The sequence below is a fragment of the Leptopilina heterotoma genome, unplaced genomic scaffold, assembly GCF_015476425.1.
Source record: "Leptopilina heterotoma isolate Lh14 unplaced genomic scaffold, ASM1547642v1 Lhet_89, whole genome shotgun sequence".
Classification (NCBI taxonomy): Eukaryota; Metazoa; Arthropoda; class Insecta; order Hymenoptera; family Figitidae; genus Leptopilina; species Leptopilina heterotoma.
This window is the reverse complement of record NW_025111192.1, coordinates 1210391-1230106: the sequence shown is the minus strand read 5'-3', so window position 1 is coordinate 1230106 and position 19716 is coordinate 1210391. Positions and strand designations below refer to the sequence as shown.

At 20.0% G+C, this 19716-nt stretch overlaps 1 protein-coding gene across 1 annotated transcript in view; it reads right to left on the bottom strand.

The window, feature by feature from the left end:
* Positions 1–19716, bottom strand: part of LOC122511670 (leishmanolysin-like peptidase) — a 107697-nt gene that overhangs the window by 13212 nt on the left and 74769 nt on the right. The window contains exons 3-4 of the mRNA XM_043627073.1: positions 12738–12768; positions 9050–9132 (exon numbers count right to left, since the gene is read on the bottom strand). Of these exons, the coding sequence (XP_043483008.1) occupies positions 9050–9132; positions 12738–12768 (114 nt within the window). The remainder of the gene's footprint in view (positions 1–9049; positions 9133–12737; positions 12769–19716) is intronic.

Here is a 19716-nt window from a genome sequence, read left to right as displayed (position 1 = left end):
AATTACTATTTTAATTTTTCTACTACTTTTTTGTTTATTTTTATGAATTTTTGTACTATTTTTAATATTTTTTATAAGCAAATAATTCTAGAAGGTAGAAAATTACCATTTTAATTTCTCCACTATGTTTTTCTATTTCTTTGAATTTTTCTACTATTTTTAGTATTTTTATTTTTTTATAAGCAAAATCTACATTAATATAATCGTTGTATTCCGGTAATCTGTTCGCAGTTTGAAATTAATTGTTGTTTGCTTTTTTTGTTTCCTAACTTTTTGAAATATTTTTTCTTTCTAAATGTTTAAAATTTAAAAATTAATCTACTGAAAATCATTGAATTCTTGTAAAATATTTATAAAAAATTTAAACATAATTTAATTCATTTCAAAAATTTTATCAACTTTTTTTTCCACAATTGAATTCTTTCATTAAAAAAATATTTTTAAAATTGAAAATAATTTGTATTGAAAATAATTCAATTCATGGCGAGATTTTTATTAAAATTCTTTAAAATAATTTAATTGTTTTTAAGAATTTATTTCAATGTTCTTGAAAAATAGTCGAATTTTTTTTAATAATTTTAACTGAAAATTTTTAAAGTAATATTGAATTTTATGAACAATTTAATTATTTTCAATAATTATAAATTTATAATAAAATTCTTTGCAAAAAGTAAATTTATAAATAATAAAAATCTTCGTAAAAAATTTAATTATTTTTATATAAATTATAAAATTCTTATTAGAATCCTTTTGAGAAAATGTAATTAAAATTGTATTGAAAATAATTTAATTCTTAGCATTATTTTATATTAAAATTCTTTAAATCAATGAACTTTTTTAAAATAATTTTTACTGAAAATTTTGAAAATAATTCAATTTTATGAAGAATTTCTTTCAAGTTTTTAAAATAATCGTGTTTATTATTAATTGTAGTTAACAATTTTCCTATTAAATTATATTAAAATTTTTCGTTAGACAAATTTTATTTAAATTGTCATGAAAATAATTACATTTTTTTCCTATAAAAATTTTATTAATATTTTATTAAAAATAATTGAATTTCTCAGACGAATTTTGTTATTTGCAAAAATAATTGAATTTTTGCCAAGAATTTTACAAATTTATAAAAATAATATTGAATTGTTTCGCTGAATTTTTTATCAGAATTGTTGAAAATAATTGAATTTTTATTAAAACACTTGAAAATAATTGAATTTAAATAATATCATTAATAATAATTATATTCTTTCGAGAATTTTTATTAAAATTAAATTTTTTATTAAAAATTATTTTTTTTTCATTTTTTATTAATATTATATTGAAAATAATTGAATTCCCCCGAAACATTTCATTATTTACGAAAATAATTGAATTTCTTTGAAGGATTTTATTATTTACAAAAATATTCTAATTCTTGTGAAGAATTTTCTTATTTATAAAAATAATTGAATTGTTTCGAACAATTTTATCTGAATTTTTGAAAATAATTGATTTTTTTGAAAGGATTTTATTAAAAATTTAGAAAATAATGATTTTTTTAAAAGAATTTCATCAAAATTGTTTAAAATAATTGAATTTATATTAAAATTCTTGAAAATAAAATACATTTTTTAGTTTACAAAATAATAATAAATGGAATACTATTTTTTTATCTTTTTCAAATTTTTCTTTCTGTACTATTTTTAGTATTTTTTATTTTAACAAAAATACAATTTTAAAGTAATTAAAAATAATTATAGGTTTATTCTCGTTTTATGTTATTTTTAGTTTTTTGTTTCCGCTACAATACAATATAGAAATACATTTTTTTTCTGTAAAAATAATAATCAACTTTCGATTTTCCTCACGGTTATTATTATTTTCTAACTATACCATTATTTTCAAATAATAAAAAAAAAAAAAAGAAAAGAAAATCAAGTATAAATTTTTCTAGTTTATATTGGGAAATAAGTATATTTTTTTTTATCAACAGCAATAATTTGCTCTAAGAAGTTTATTAAATTTCAAGAAAATGAGAAAACCCTACGAGTTCCTTTCCCCATGGGGCTTTGGCTAAGGAGTATCAAGTTCTTTCTTTCAAGTGAATTTCTTCCGCCTTTTTTCATCCTTTTCGCCCCCGTTTTACTCAAGTAAAAAGTCTTTTTGAAATAGTACAAACAGATATTTATCTTCTCTATCCAATTTATCGCAAAATAACATTTTATATAGCCATCTTTGAAATAAACTGCAGCATTTTTCATATTTTTTCTCATAGAAGAAGCAATATATATATAGACACACACTGACCACTCTAGTTGCAGGTCGTAATGAACACAAATCTTTTAACAAAGAAAGACTTCAAGGAGTTTATTTTATCTCTTATTTTCCTTTCCGCTCTTTTAATTGAATTTTTTTCGTTCAAAATTATCAATCACTAACTAATTTCAAAATATTAATTTTTAATTAACTTAAAATTAATAATTATTGATTGATTCAAAATTATTCATTATTATTTGTCCCAAAATTATTATTTAATTCAAAATTATTATTTAACTTAAAATTATTATTCAACTCAAAATTATTATTTAACTCAAAATAATTAATTATCTTAAAATTGTTACTTAACTCAAAATTATAAATTTTCACAAAATTATTATTTAACTGAAAATTATTAATTATCTCAAACATTATTAATAAACTCAAAATTATTAATTATAAATTTAAAAAATTCTCTAGAATTTTACTGAAATGATTCTACACAAAACCGAGTGAACATTCTATACAATTTTATAGTCTTTTATATTATTTTATTATTATTTAAATAGATTTTTATATTATTTGAAAGATTATATTTAGGATAATATTATTTATTTAGAGAATTTATAAAAATAATATTATAAATTACAATAAAAAAGTTTTAAAATAATTCTCCTTAAGGGCATTTGAACCTTGATGACGTTACACGTTGTGCAAAGCATGTGTGACGTCATCAAGGTTCAAATGCCCTTAATGGATAAAATTAGAGAAAAGATTATATTTAGGATAATATTATTTATTTAGAGAATTTATAAAAATAATATTATAAATTACAATAAAAAAGTTTTAAAATAATTCTCCTTAATGGATAAAATTAGAGAAAATTGCAGCAGGGGAAAAATATTATTTTATTTATATTCTAAATTGTATAAAATATTTTCAATTTAATAATTAATTATTTAATTGTTAAGAGAAATGTCCCATTCAACATGAACGTAATTTCAGGATTATTCGTCGATTCTAAATAAAGTATTTAAACTCTTTGAGTGAATGCATAAAATCAAAGTAGAGATTAAAAAAAAAATTTGTCAAAGTTTTAAAGATTTCCAATAGTTTCAAGTACTTAGCTAAAGGATGCAAAGCTTAGTTTTGTGAATAAGTAAGATTGCAACTTTAAACATTTAATACTGCAAAATTCAACTCTGTGGTGAATAATTTATGTTCTGATTTCAGACTTTCCGGCACCAGGAGTTTTTGCCTCTTTCGTCCACTTACGGAGTGCGAGAAGCACAATTATTATTATTATTATTATTATTTTTCATTTAATTCAAAAAACTTTTTATTAATCTAAAAAATTTATTTTTAGATTAATTTTTATTTTTAATTTTACTTTTCTTTTGCGATAAAGCTTTTAGCTTTGAAATAAGGTAAAAGGTACAAATTATAGGTACATCAAATTATAAACACTCGTAAAATAGAAATTCAGGAAATTAAATAAAACTTTAAACATATATATAAATTCTGTTTTTTTTTTAAAGAAAATACCTAATTGGCAGTATTTCTATCTATCAATTACAATTTTTTAAACAAAATCCAAAGTTTTTTTTGGGAAATAGAAGAAAAAAATTTCTTTTTGATCAGTTTTAAGTTTCTTTTGGTAGAAAAGAAAAAAAATTTCCAGAATTTCTATTTGTTATTCAAGAGTTTTAAGAAAATTACTTTTTTTTAGAAATAAACCAAAAAAAATTTTTTTCTTTGCTTTTTTTGCTAAGTTTTAAGTTTCTTTTGGAAGAAAAGGAAAAAAATTTCTATAATTTCTATTTGTTATTCACGATTTTTAACGAAATTATAATTTTTTTTTAGAAATAAACCAAAAAAAAAAATTACATAATTTCTATTTCTTAATCACAATTTTTGTATAAAATTCTCAGTTATTTCTTTTTGAAAAAAGGGAATAAATTTGTATCATTTATATTTCTCTGTCGCAATGTTTGAACAACACTTACAGTTTTTTTTTTGAAAAAAAAATTGCATAGTTTCTATTTCTTCATCACAATTATTCAACAAAATCTCAAGTATATTCTTTTTAAAAAAGTTAAAAAATTTGCATAATTCCTCTGTTTTAATGACGATTTTTGAACAAAATTCTATTTTCTTTGAATAAATGGAAAAATTTGCATAATTTCTGTTTTATATTCACTACAATTTTTATATATAATTTTCTGTTACTTTTTTTCGGGGAAAAAATTTAAATTATTTCTCGTGATTCGTGACCAAAATACTTTGAAATAGTTTTCAATTACATATTTTACTCAAAATATGTTTTCAATTATTTTACTGGAAGTAGGTTTCAATTACTTTACTCTAAATAGTTTCAAATCCCTTTACTTAAAATAGTTTTCAATTATTCTACTGAAAATAATTTTCAATTCCTTTATTCAAGGTAGTTTTCAATTATTTTTCTTTAAATAGTTATCAATTATTTTACTGAAAATTATTTTTAATTACTTTACTCAAGCTACTTTTTAATTATTTTACTTAAAATAGTTTTTCAATTATTTTACTTAAAATAGTTTTTCAATTATTTTCCTTAAAATAGTTTTTCAATTATTTTACTTAAAATAGTTTTCAATTATTCTACCGAAAATAATTTCCAATTCCTTCACTCAAGGAAGTTTTCAATTATTTTACTTAAAATAATTTTCAATTATTCTACTGAAAATAATTTTCAATTCCTTTACTCAAGATAGTTTTCAATTATTTTATTTAAAATAGTTATCGATTATTTTACTGAAAATTATTTTCAATTACTTTACTCGGGGTAGTTTTCAATTATTCTACTTAAAATAGTTTTTCAATTATTTTAATTAAAATAGTTTTTCAATTATTTTAGTTAAAATAGTTTTCAATTATTCTACCGAAAATAATTTCCAATTCCTTCACTCAAGGAAGTTTTCAATTATTTTAATTAAAATAGTTTTCAAATATTCTACTGAAAATAATTTTCAATTCCTTTACTCAAGATTATTTTACTGAAAATTATTTTCAATTACTTTACTCAAAGTACTGTTCAATTATTTTACTTAAAATAGTTTTCTGATAAGTCATATTTTCCTCATTTTTACTTTTTCCCCATTGTATATTTTTACCGATGTTCGCTTTTTTACAAGTTCCATTCAAATCATGCACTGCATAACATACACATTTATCAGTCGAGTCAAAGGGCAAACTTGCATTTATAAGCTCGCACATGAGAGTATTGTTAAAATATATGAGGCAATCGTTACTAATATATCAAAAACGAATTTCGTGCCCCAGTTAGTAACCTAAAAAGAGTTTGTAAAGTTGTCAAAAAGCTTGTACCGTATCTTCTTTCTTTAATATAAAATGTGTAATGTACCGCATATATTCCTGTACCTTCAGTATTATATATAAAATACTTTGATCTATTCCCCGCTTTATGAAAAAGTTTCCTTTCCAATTTTTCCTAATAAGCATATATTCACGAAAAATACATATTTAAAGAACTAATCCTCCAATAATTACTTCTTATCCTATATGGTAAAAAAAAATATAAAGGAAATTGTCTCCAATATTTAATTTTTCATTTATTAATAATTTAATATTCTATTTTTTAACCAAAAAATTATTTTCGTTTATTTTTATTTTCTACACTAAAAATAATTTCAGTATATTTTTCCTATTTGTTTTTTCATTCTGAAAATTATTTGTGTATATTTTTATTATTTTGCTTTCTATTCCAAAAATGATTCTCGTTTATTTTTATTTTTAATTTTATTATTTTAATTTTCATTCTAAAAATGATTCGCGTATAGTTTTATTGTTCTACTTTCTGTTATAAAAATGATTTTCGTATATTTTTTATTGTTCCATTTTCTATTATAAAAATGATTCTCCTATATTTTTATTATTTTATTTTCTATTCTGAAAAAGAATTTGCGAATATTTTTATTATTTCAATTTCTATTCTAAAGAAGATTTATTTCTCTTTTAAATAATCCGCATAAATATGAACGTGGGATTAAAATATTAAATAATAGACTTAATTAAAAAAATATTTAATATGAAGTATGGAAATATTACACTTTTTAAAACCTATTTAAAAATTAAAATATATATTTATAAGATCGTAACCTACTACTGTTACAATTTATTTCCAATATTATATCTCTCAATTATGAATAATAATTGAATGAATAATTTCCCATCTAGAAAAATATTCATTGCCTTATAAAATTTATATCATCAACCAAAATATTCATTACCTTATAAAATTTTCACGAGACAAATTTTATTATGCGCCACTTCATCTCAGTTTATGTAAAATTCTTATAATCAAAGTTAGTCAAGTAGAAAACGAATCTTGCCCAATATCGTCACTTCTTAAGTTAACTAAGTACCAAATCAAATTTCAAGCACGATAATCTTTAATACTATCTCTCTCTAATAAATATCATCTCAACGCTTTTAAATTTGATATTAAAAATTATTCAAATTTCTAATATTTCTGAAAATTTCTAAAAATTCAAATTTTATGAAAAAATGGTAATTTTTATAATTTTAGAGACATAATAAATTTCATTTAGTTTATATGCAACATTATATTATAAATACAATAGTTTAATACTATTACTAGCAAATAACGATATTTCATTTCTTATTATTATACAAATTATAAAATTTTTTTAATTCAAAAATAAAGTTTTCAAAAAAATTCAAAATAAAAATTTTTAAAATTCATTTATTAAGTACATATTTAATTATTATTGTTTATTTTTCCAAAATATTAATATAATTCTTCGCAAGAATTCAATTAGTTTTATAAATAATAACATTCTTCGGAAGAATTCAATTATTATTTTTAATACAATTTTTTAAACATTTCATAAAAGAGTTCAATTTTTTGAAAATTTTTAAAAAAATTTAACGAAATAATTCAATTATTTTAAAATGTTTTAATAAATCCTTCGAAACGATTCAATTATTTTTTCAAATAGTAAAATAGTTGCAAAAATTCAATTATTTTCAATATAATTTCACGAAAAAATTCAATTTTCTTTCTAAATCGTTATAAAATTTTTCAAAAGAATTTAATTATTTTTAAATACCATTTAAGAAAATTCTTCGAAAGAATTGAATTATTTTTTATAAATGCCAAAATTCATCATGGGAATTCAATAATTTTTTAATTTAATTTTAATAATATTTTTCAAAAAAATTCAATTATTTTCTTCAATTTTAATTTAATAAATCATTCGAAACAATTCAATTTCTTAAAATTTTTAATAAAATCTTTGCAAAAAATTTAATTATTCTCTATATTTTAATACAATTTCTTCAATGAATTAAATTATTTTAGAAAATAGTAATAAAATTCTAAAGAGAATTTAATTATTTTCTAAAAATTTTAATAAAATTCAATATTTAAATTGTTTAATTTACATTATTGAGATATACGATTATTTTAAAAAATGGAAAAAAATTTTTCATAAAATTTAATTTCTTTCAAAATATATATTAAAATATATAAAATATATAAAATCTATATTAAAAAATTTAATTAATTTCAGAAGAATTTTAGTTTTAAATTTTTTTTTAAATCTAAGTTTGTTTATATTTCTAATTAAATTCATTTAAAATTGAAATTTTACAAAATTTTAAATCAAAATCTTTTGAAGTTCATCTACTGATGAAAATTGTAAATGCAATTCTTTTAAAATTGAATTATATAATTGAAATATTTTAGTGAAATTAAACTTCAAGAATAAACACAATAACTTTAGAAAACAACAATTTTCCAGGTTTACGATTAAAATTCCCTGACTTTTTCAGGTTTTCCAGGTTTGGAAAAAATGGGACTAACTCTGATCCCTGTTATTAAAAGGCATTATTATTATTATTGTTTATTTTTTGTTATTAAAAAAAAAAAAAAAAGTTTATTGAAAGTTTTATGGAACATAAACTAAAGTTGAAAATAAACCTTTCACACGTTATGAGAATTTAGTACTACGCCCTGTTTGAAGAATAAGTTGACTCACATTAATTTCAGTTATACGCTCATGTGCTATCTTCACATAGTGTAATCAGTGCAGAAATAAAAAACGAAGATACAAACATTTGCACTAGTATTCGTCCTGTAATGTACACTCGTAAATAACAGTTTCTTGGCTTTCAAACTACTACTGAATTTATAATATGATGATGCACAACCACCTATCAGACAATAAATCAAATAGGAAAACAATGCAAATCAATATCACGACTATTCGTCAAAACGGTTCAATTATGTAATGCAAATTAACTAGACGACTGATTATTACAAAAAATCTTAATATTAACTCATTCATTATTTTTAATGAGTTCATTTAATGAATAAAATTTCAGGAGTTAATATTAATATTCTTTTGTATATTTTTATTTTTTTTGTATATTTTTTGTAATAAAGTGTGTGATTAATTAACAAGAAGTTAACTTAATTATAAATAAGCGGTGTATTAATAATTATTAATTAATTTATAAATAATTATTATAAACGTTACAAACGTTCAAATGAACGATAAAATTTTTGTTATGCGGCCTTTAATTTGTATTTTATCAACAACAAAAAAATTGTTTTGCACAATAAGAAAATTAATTTTTAACTAAGTTAAATATTTCGTTTACATTATTTTCCGTTTCAGTAATTTTTGAAAATAGTCAAACAGAAAATAAATTTTTGTTCATTCAAACGTTAAAATTTTGAGAGTAATTAATAATTATTCATGCATACAATCTAGAAATAACAAAACATTACCTATTCAGTCGAATGGTGTTTCTTGTCGCTCGCACCATAAGAGCTCTCTCCCAAAAATGCACAGCTTCAGGCAGAATTGTATTCTAAAGGCAAATAATTTAATTTATAATCTTATTTCTATCATTTTTTAATATTCTATTATATTACAGATACTTTCACCGGAGAAAATTAATAATATTTTTAATAATTTTTTATTCATTACAAAGCAAAATATGAATAGAATACAAAAAATGTATAATTTAATTAAATTTTTATTAAAAAAAACAACATTTTTTTTTCCTTTAGAGGTTTTATTCATTTTCAATTCAATATTGAAAAAAAGCAAATGGAAAAAAGTAAAAGGTCTGGCAAAAAAATGATTTCAATCATTTTTTCAATTTATATTTCAATATTAATATCTGTAAATTATAAAAGAGAAATAAATTTTTTAAAAAAGAAATTTTTAATTTTACTTCTCCAGAGTAAATTTTATATTTATAACATCCGAAGTAAATTTTAATAGAAATTAGCAAAATATTCTTTCAACTTCAACTTATTAAAATTTATTCTCTAAATAGTAAAAGTAGGTAATTAGTAAAAGAATAGTAAAAGTTTCCTGGAAATTCCAAATTTTTTCATAATCTACTACAATTTCTTTAAATTTTGAATCAAAATTTGTGATGAAACACTATACTTTAGTTTTAATATTCCATGAATTTTACTATATCCGAAGTAAATTTCAGTAAAAGTTAGTAAAAAAATTACTTCCGCCTTGGTAAAAATTTACCCCCGAATATAGTAAAAATTACTATTAAAAATGATTTTTTCCAGAATAACTTTTACTATTTCCGAACAAAATTTCTTTATGAAAATTAGTAAAATTTAAATCAGAAGTAGTAAAATTTACCCTGTAAATAATAATATTTAATAACAAATTGTATTACACTGAAAGAAAATTTAAAAAACTTTTATACAAAAAATAAATGTGCAAAATGTTAAATTTATTGCTATATAAAAATCGTTATTTGTTATTTCCACAGTAAGCTTGATATAACAGCCAAAGTAAATTTTAATAAAAATTAGTAAAAATACTTTAAAACCAAGCAAAAATTATTCTCGAAAAACAAAATTCTTTTTACAAAATAAATAAGAAAGTTTACGGATAATGAGTAAAATTGATGAATTTTAATAATTTCTAAAAGTTATAATTGGTATCCTACGTGAATTCAATTATTTTCTACAATTTTCAACTAAACTTCATTTCTAAATCAATTAATTTAAATAATATTCCGAAAGTCCTTCTAGAATTCAATTATTTAAATACAAAAACTCAATTTTTTATGAAGATAATAGTTTTTTAATTATATGCAATTAAAAAATTTCCAAACAATTGAAATATGGTAAAATCTTTTAAAAATGATTCAATTTTTGAAAAATATGAATAAAAATAATCAAATTTTTAAAGAATTTCATTTATAAATATTTATAATTTTTTAATAAGTCTAAAAAAGTAAATTTTTATAAATTTTTATTCACTTCGTTGGAAGATAATTGAATCAAAAAAATTTGATAAAACAATTCTAAGAATTAGTTTTAAAAAACATTTTAATGAAATTTTTTGAAAATAATTGAATTTCTTAAAAGAATTTTTGTATAATTTAAAAAGACTAATATTAATTTTTTGATGAATTTTAATTAAAAATTTTTAACAAGATTTTTTCTCCAAAGTGTTAAAAATGATTCTAAAATATTATTTTTTGTGCGTATTTGAATTTTCGAAAATATGTAATTGAAAATATTGAAAATATTGAATGTTAAAAAATTGGAAACTAATTTTCCTTTTATTTTCATTTTTAAATTTTACATTTGAAGATTATTCTTTAACATTTTTGATAATTCAATTATTGTCGAAATTTGCAATTAAAATTCTTCAAAAGTTGATTTTCCAAAATTGTAACAAAATACTTGAAAAAAATTAATTATTAAAATTTATTTTCAATTAAATTTTAGAAAATTTCAATTATTAAACAAAATTTTTATTACAGATATAGTTGAAAAATTTAATTATATCTTAAAAAAGTGATTCAAAAATAATTTTCGAAAGAATTGTTCATAGTTATTTTTCGCATTTTAAAAATCGATATAAGTTGCATTTTCTACTAAAAAAAAAATGTAGTATTTTGTTGCAATCAATATTGTGAAGAAAAGTCGAAATAGTAGCAATTTTTGAAAATAAGTCGAAAAAAGTTTTAATTTCCTTAATTTCCCTGACAAACAATTTTTTTCCACTATTTATTTTTAATTTCAAGTTGCCATCTTCTCAAAAATAAAGGTTGATAAGCAATAAAAAAAATTACAAGAACTTAAGAGTAAAATATTTTCTTTTCCAATAAAGAGAAAAAAGTAATTTACTAAAAAAAAAAAAAAAAAAAAAAAAAAAACTGCTTCGTGCATTTGAAATACGTAAATATAAACTACCGGAAGATGCTTCATGAAATTATCCTCTACTTTGCTAAAGAGCAAAGCATGTGCTATGAATAAAATGCTACTTATCGAGATCGTAAATTTGAAAGAGCGCAAGCGAAGCAGTTAACTTGTCCAAAGTGGAAACCTAGTATTCGCGTTCATTCAAGTTCAGCTGCGGCTCTTGATTTATTCACAACAGGAAATATTCAGTTTACACCCTCCAAATAATTGCCATTCTATACTTAAAACTCTAAATGAATCTATTATTGCGCCCTAAATTTTATTACAATTAATTATTCAAAAAAAACGAACACAATCCCACAAATAAAATACAATTCCACTCAATTTGTATAAAAAGCTCTCTTTCAATCTCTTCAGTTATTGTTATTTATAGTATAATTTTATATTCCCCGAATTTTCGAACATTCAGATTACTTCAATTAATTAGCATTTAAAAAAAATTGTTTTTTTTCAGTAAAATATTTATCAAGTATTCAAAATTGAGATTTTTTATTTCAGAATTTTGAAAATAATATTTAAAAAATAATTAGTAATTTATATACTATTTTTAAAAAATTGCTTTTTAATTTAACAGAAAAATAATTGTCAAGTGTTCAATATTGTTTATTTTTCATGTCGGAATTTTGAAAATATTGGAAAAATATTAATTTAAATATTGGAAAAAATATGTTTTTTTTTAAATTCCATAGTTATTTTGCGATGAACAGAAACAATTAATTTAATTGCAAACAATTGAGATAACTATATAAATTCGAAAAGAAGGTCTTTTTAATTAAAAAATCTTTAGAACTTTCATATACAATAGAAATAATACAAAAGAGTAAAAGTTTATAAAAAGAACTTTTTTGCATTGCCAAACATTCTAAAAATACTTTGTTCAAAGAAAAAATGTACACTTTATAAACTGCACGAAATTTAATACAATTTTCTATCGCAAATAAAGTAGGTGTACTTGAAGTAATTTTTATTTCGAAAAAACAAAAACAAAAAAAAAACTTGAAAGAAAATATTTGAACGCGTATATAAAAGTTTGTATTTATAAATAAAGAGAAGTATTTTAGCACAAAAATTAGATATTTAATTAACAAAAATTAAAATTTATGAAAATAAAGATTAATTAAAATTAAAATTAATTAACATTGAAATTAATTAAAAATAAAATTTAATTAACATTAAAATTAATTAAAATTAAAATTAATTTGAACTAAAGAAAATTACTTACATTAATGAGCTCGAATTTTTCATTGTCCAGCCTGTAACAAAAATAAAATTAGAATAATTAATGGTCAGAAAAAATTTTCGTGATATATTTAAACTACTTAATAGTAGTAGTTAAAAGATTAAATTTAAATTATAGAGAGAGAGAGTAAAATAAAAAAAGAAAAATGTAGAAAATTGTACGAGTATAAAGAGTTGTAAATTCTCGCAACATCTGTTGCTTCTTTGCAAAAGACTCTTTGAAGTAATTAGTTAACATTTTAATTGTCAAGCCGCACGCCTCAACAAAGCAAAAAGTATAAATTTGAAAGTAACTTTAAACGCCCCGTGCTATTGGGAAATTAGTCGAAATCTATCATCACTAATTTCGATTTGACCTTTTGCCAAAAGGGTTCTTTTAAATTTACTACTACTACAATTTAGAAATTCTATTTTACAGTGGTAGTAAAATTTTTTACATTTCCTAATTGCATCCATTTTAGAATAATAGATTCTTTATTTATTTGGAAATTTATTTTTTTTTAAATTTATTTACAAAATGTATTTTATAACTGATCTTTTTAAATTTATTTACAAAAATTATTTGACAACTGATCTTTTTAAATTTATTTACAATATTTATTTTACAAATGATCTTGTCAAATTTATTTACAAAATTTATTTTATAAATGCTCTTTTCAAATTTATTTAGAAAATTTATTTTATAAACGATCTTTTTAAATTTATTTACAAAATTTTCTTTTTAAAACGTATTTTTTAAAATTAATTTTTTTACAATTTTTTTGAGACAATAAATTAAATTAAATTATTTTTATAATAATTAAAGATAACCGAGTGATAAAATAATTTACAATTCAATTATTATTTACAAGAATTTTGAACTACTTCTTTAAATCGTTTATTTTTAATAATTTTCGAAAAAGTTCTTTGACAATTTTCAAATTCATTTTGTTTACAATATTCAATTTTACGAAATTTCAATTATTCGTAAATTCTTCAATTAAATAAATATTAGAAAATAAAAACTTAAAATAATATTTAAAAAATTCAATTAAACTTTTTCAAAAAAATTAATTTTAAAATTCAATTATCTTTAAAAATTCACGCTATATTACTTTTAAAATTCAATTATTATCTAAAATTTTAACTGAAATTAATTTTTAAATAAATTTTTATTAGAAAATTCTTCTAGAATTCAATTATTTAATTTAAACACAAATAAAATGCAAATAAATAATTTATTGAAGAATTGAATGTTTCTTGAAATTGAATTCCCATAAAGAATCGTTATCAACAAATTTACAAATAATTGAATTCTCTATCAACAAATTTTAATAAAATTTTTAAGAAAAATTACATTTTTCAAGAAATTTGATTAAAATTGTATTAAAAAAAATTGAAATTCTGCAATGAGTTTTATTATTTGTAAAAATAATTGAATCCCTAAGAAGAATGTTATTACTTTTAAACAACATTTAATCTATGCGAAGAATATTATTACTCTTGAAAATAATTGAATTTTTGCAATAATTTGTAACTTTTACAAAATTGAATTTTTTTTTTCGTGTTTTTAACTAAACATCTTGTATAAATCCATTATTTTTAAAATTTTTTAAAAAAATTCTTTAAGAATTTTCAAATTCATTTGTTTACAATTGAATATTACAAAATTTCAATTATTCGTAAATTCTTTAATTAAATATATGTTAGAAAATAAAAACTTTAAATAATTTCAAAAAAAAATCCGCAATGAAAGTTTCTCAAAAAAAATTAATTCCACAGAATTGTTAGTTAAAAATATGAAAAATTCAAATTTACAAAGATTTTAATCTGAAACCTTTTCAAAATTCAATTATTTCTAAAATTTTACGCTCTAATGCTTTTAATATTCAATTATTATATAAAATTTTAACTGAAATACATTTTTAAATCAATGTTTATAAAATTCTACTAGAATTCAATTATTAAAATACAAAAATAACAATTAATTGAATAATTGCATTAAAATTAAATTCTCATAAAGAATTTTATCTATAAATTTTTAAATAACTGAATTCTTTGGACGAATTTAAAAAAAAATTTTAAGAATTTTTTCGAGGAATTCGATTAAAAAAATTTAAAATTGTATTAAAATTTAAAAATAATTAATATTCTGCAATGAGTTTTATTATTTATGAAAATAAATAAATGATTGCGCAGAAATTAATAAAAAAAATTTCTAAATAATGAAATTTCTGTGGAATTTTTATTATTTTTTGAAAACAATTAAAAGTTTGTGTAGAATTTTATTAAATTTTTTTTTTTTAAATAATTAAATTCTTTTGGAAAATTTTAGTAGAATAGTAGATAGTTATTAAAAATCATTGAATTGAGGAGAATTTTTGAATATAATTGAAATCTTGCCAAAAATTTTATTAAAATTTTTTTGAAAATAATTGAATTTCGAAGAAGATGTTGAAATTATACCTTCATGCAAAATTAAATACAACAAAAGAAATTGACCACAAACGAAGGTCTCGACGAAAACCAAATTTTATTATTTTATTGTTTGTGAGCAGGTATACTGTAATGACCTCGGATTGTCATATTGTTAATTTGTAAATACGAGAACTCTCATCTTTTCTGTTAGTTAAAATTACGACGTTATACAAGTCACACGTATAGTGTATAAATAAAGTGTTCATTAATATTATATTATTCTTTATTAAAAATCATCATTCTCCCATAAAAATAATAAAAGAATTTAATTATTTTTATAAAAATAATTGAATTTTTGAAAATTTTTGAACATAATTGAATTTCTACGAAGAATTTTATTACTTTTGAAAATAATTGAATTTCTGCAAACATTTGTAATTTCTCTAAAATTCTCCAAATTATATCGTACAGTTTACAAATTTTTCATCCTTTTTGAATCAAATTACGGACTTTACGGACCTTTTTTTAAAAAAAAAACGGTCTTTTACGGACTTCAAGCAAAGTTACGTCTTTTTTCGGACCTGGTTCGAGCCTTGCTTAATTTTTTTAGTTAATTAATTAATTAAAATTAATTGAAAATTAAATTACTACAATTTTATTAAAAATTATTTACAGGGTAAATTTGACTACTTCTGACTCTGAGGTAAATTCTTCTAAAGATAAAGAAATTTTTTTTTTTGAATAGTAAATTTATTCTGGAAGTGATAATTTTTAGTAGTAAATTTGACTAAATTATCGAGTACATTTTCCAAGTTCAAAGTAAATGTTTACTAATTTTTACTAAAATTTACTTCAAATATAGTAAAATTCGTATTTTTCTATCTCGCAATACTTGGAATAAATTATTCTTTAAGTAGAAAAGTGTTGTTTAGGTCAGACATGAGTTAATTTCATTCCATGCGACTATTAATCTCACTTTTTCATTAAGAATTATAAATGAATCTCTACATTTAATTTTTAAAATGTAAATTATTCATTCAAGTGAACATTATACACATTTTAGTGAAGCCGCAGTTTGCCTATTATACTACTTGTTTAACGGTAAAAGTTGCCAAGAAAATTTCAAAACTTTTCTAAAGTCGGAGTGTACTATCTTCTGAAGAAGTAATAAATGTTGAAAACCATGAAACTTTGGTCCTTTTCTCCCAGGTTTTTCTTTTTTTTTTTTTTTGGCAGACGTATCAACCGGAAGTTTTGTTGTGAGCGATATCAACAAAACGTCTGCTTTATGGTAAATCAGTTTCGATTCGATAAATATCAATTTAGATAGAAAAATTATAAATACAGTCATCTCTGGATAATTAAACTGTCTGTAAATTGAATTTTTTGGTGATTTGAGGCTAAAAAAGTAGATATTAAAGAAAATACTAAAAAAATACTAAAAAAATTCTAAAAAATACTAAAAAGATACTAAAAATATATACTAAAAAAGACACTAAAGAATACTAAAAAATATTTTGATAAATAAAACCCTCGATAATTTGAATTTCTTCCCTATCCTTTGAGATTCATTTTATCGAGATTCGACTGTACTAAAAATATTCTCTGAATATTTCCATAATTTGAATTTTCTTATGTCCCTCAAAATTTAATTTGTCAAGATATTTGTAATTCAAATAATAATTTCCAACTCTGACAAATTGTATAAATAGATGTAAATTCATTACACACATTATACAGTGAGAATGTCTGACCGAAGTGTGTTCGTACTACTTAAATCGTAATATTTCAACCTCAATTGCAACGAGCTTGACAGACGCGCGTATTATTAATTTCACTTCGAAAGCAATTCCAGTTTTTTTAAATGAATAGAAATATATATATGTATGTGTTACACTTTTGTGTCTAAATCGATTTTTCCTACCGACTTTTGTTCTTCTCTTTTGCAACTACTCTTTTGCTGCCTTCTTTCTTTCTCTTTGTATGCTTGAGAAATAAGAAAGAAAAGAGAGAATGTCTTTAAACTTGAAGGCTTTTACAATTTTAAAGCTTCGTCAGTCGTGAGATATTTGAATTTTATGAAAAATACACTTTCAATTCAATTAAATGAAAATGCAATTTCAATCATTTTTTACAATTTATATTTTAATACCTATTGATGGTTGTAATTTTTAAAAGAGAAATGAATTTTTTACAAAAATAAATTTTTAATTTTAATTTTACTTTTTCAGAGACTAACTCTGATCCCTTCAATAATTATTTCGTTCATAAATTTTATAAATTTTATAAATTTTTCTGTTTAAATCTCATGACAAAAAATGTTTTCGAAAAATGTTTCAAAACAAAATTTCGACTTTAAAAATATTTTTTCTTTAAAACCGTTGAAACCTGCATTTCAACTTTTGAAAATGCGAGTTTAGAAACTTTAAAGTATTTGCAACAAAAGTAGATCGAGATTTTCTTTTGATAAACAAGAGAGTGAAGGAAATTTTCATAATAGAAGTGGAAACACTTCATAAAGTGGAAATTCTGCCACGTAGTGGAACGAAGCTTTTGAATAAGATAATTGAGATTCCCAACATGCACTAAATAGATTTGGTGCTGCCAAGGCAGTTTAAGTGTTTGGCGGTTGCATTTCAACCATATCAAAACGCGGATGAAATTTAGGAAGAGTTATGAGACGTGCATGACTTTGAGGAACATTCTTTGTGACATAATGCTCTTATTTCCATTTCTATTTCATTCGTGATGCAAAAAAAGAAAAAAGAAATATACAATGTATAAATTATCCTATACTATATTTGAAATATTATATCGTTGATTTATTATTAAAGATGGCGAGTCATTTTCGTTTGAAAAAAAGATACATTTTATATTTTTCTCTGTAATGAATTTACATATTCTCTGTATAAAAAAAATATCAGGCTTCGCACTCATCTACTAAAACCTACTATTTACTACCCTTTTTTACGTTATGCTACTATTTGGGTACTTTTTTTAGATTTCAGCCCCTAAAAGCTACTATTTCTGTTTCTTTTAGAATTTCCATTACATTAAATTATATCTAAAACTAGAAATAAAAAAACTATTCTCAAAAATTATAATCAAATTCTTTAAAACGATTCAATTATTTTCAAAAAATATCCGAAATTCAATTATTTTCAATATCTACAGTATTTTCAAAGAATTTCGCAAAAGAATTCAATTATTTAAAAAAAATGATAAAATTCATCAAAAATTTAATTATTTTCATAAATAATAAAATTGCCACAGGAATTGCCACTATAATAATAACATTTTTCATAGAAATTCAATTTTTTAAAAACAATTTTGTTAAAATTCTAAGCAAGAATTTAATTATTAACATAAATAATAAAACTCATCGAAGAATTTCAATTATTTTTAATACTAGTTTAAATTAATTTATCGAAAAATTCAATTATTTTCACAAATAAAGTTTTCCACAAGAAATCAATTATTTGAATAAAATTTTCATATTTATTATATTTCGAAAAAATGAATTATTTAAAACAATTTTTATAAAAATTTTCAATTATTTCAAATTCAATTATTTTCAAAAATAACAAAAATTTTTTACAGAAATTCAATTTCTTTTAAACATTTTAATACAATTTTTTGTGAAATAGTTCAATTATTTTTATAAATAATAAAATTCTTCTCAGGAATTCAATTATTTTTGAAAATATTAATAAAATTCTGAGCTGCAATTCAATTATTTTCATAAATAATAAAATTCATCGCAGGATTTCAATTATTTTTAATAAAATTTTTACAGGAATTGATCAAAAAATGTAATTATTTTTAAAAAATTAATTTCAAATCCTCGTAAAAATGAATTATTTAAAAAAAATGTTTTTTTCTTTAAATTCTTTGGAATAATTCAATTATTTACAAAAATATTTGAATTTTTCACGCAGAAATTTGATTTTTTTCAAACATTTTAATAACATTTTTCACAATAAGTCAATTATTTTTATAATAAAATTCTTCACTGGAATTCAATTACTTTTGAAAATTTTAATAAAATTCTTAGCAACAATTCAATTATTTTCATAAATAATAAAATTCATTGCAGGATTTCAATTATTTTTAATACGATTTTACATAGGAATTGCTCGAAAAATATGATTATTCTTAAAAATTTAATTTCAATTCTTCGAAAAAATTAATTATTTAAAACAATGTTTATAAAATTCTTATGAAGAATTCAATTATTTTCAAAAATATCAAATTTTTTTACAGAAATTCAATTCTTTTAACCATTTTAATATAATTTTTCACAATAATTCAATTATTTAATTTAATTTTAATTTAATTATTTTCATAAATAATAATATTCATCGCAGGAATTCAATTATTTTAAAATATTTTAATAAAATTGTTGTAAAGAAATTTATTATTTTAAATACAATTTTATTTAAATTTTTTTGAAATATTTCAATTATTCTTTTAGATTTTAATAAAATTCTTCCCGAGAATTCAATTATTAAAGATAAATAACAAAATTATTCCCGAAAATCCAATTATTTTGAGGCATTTTAATA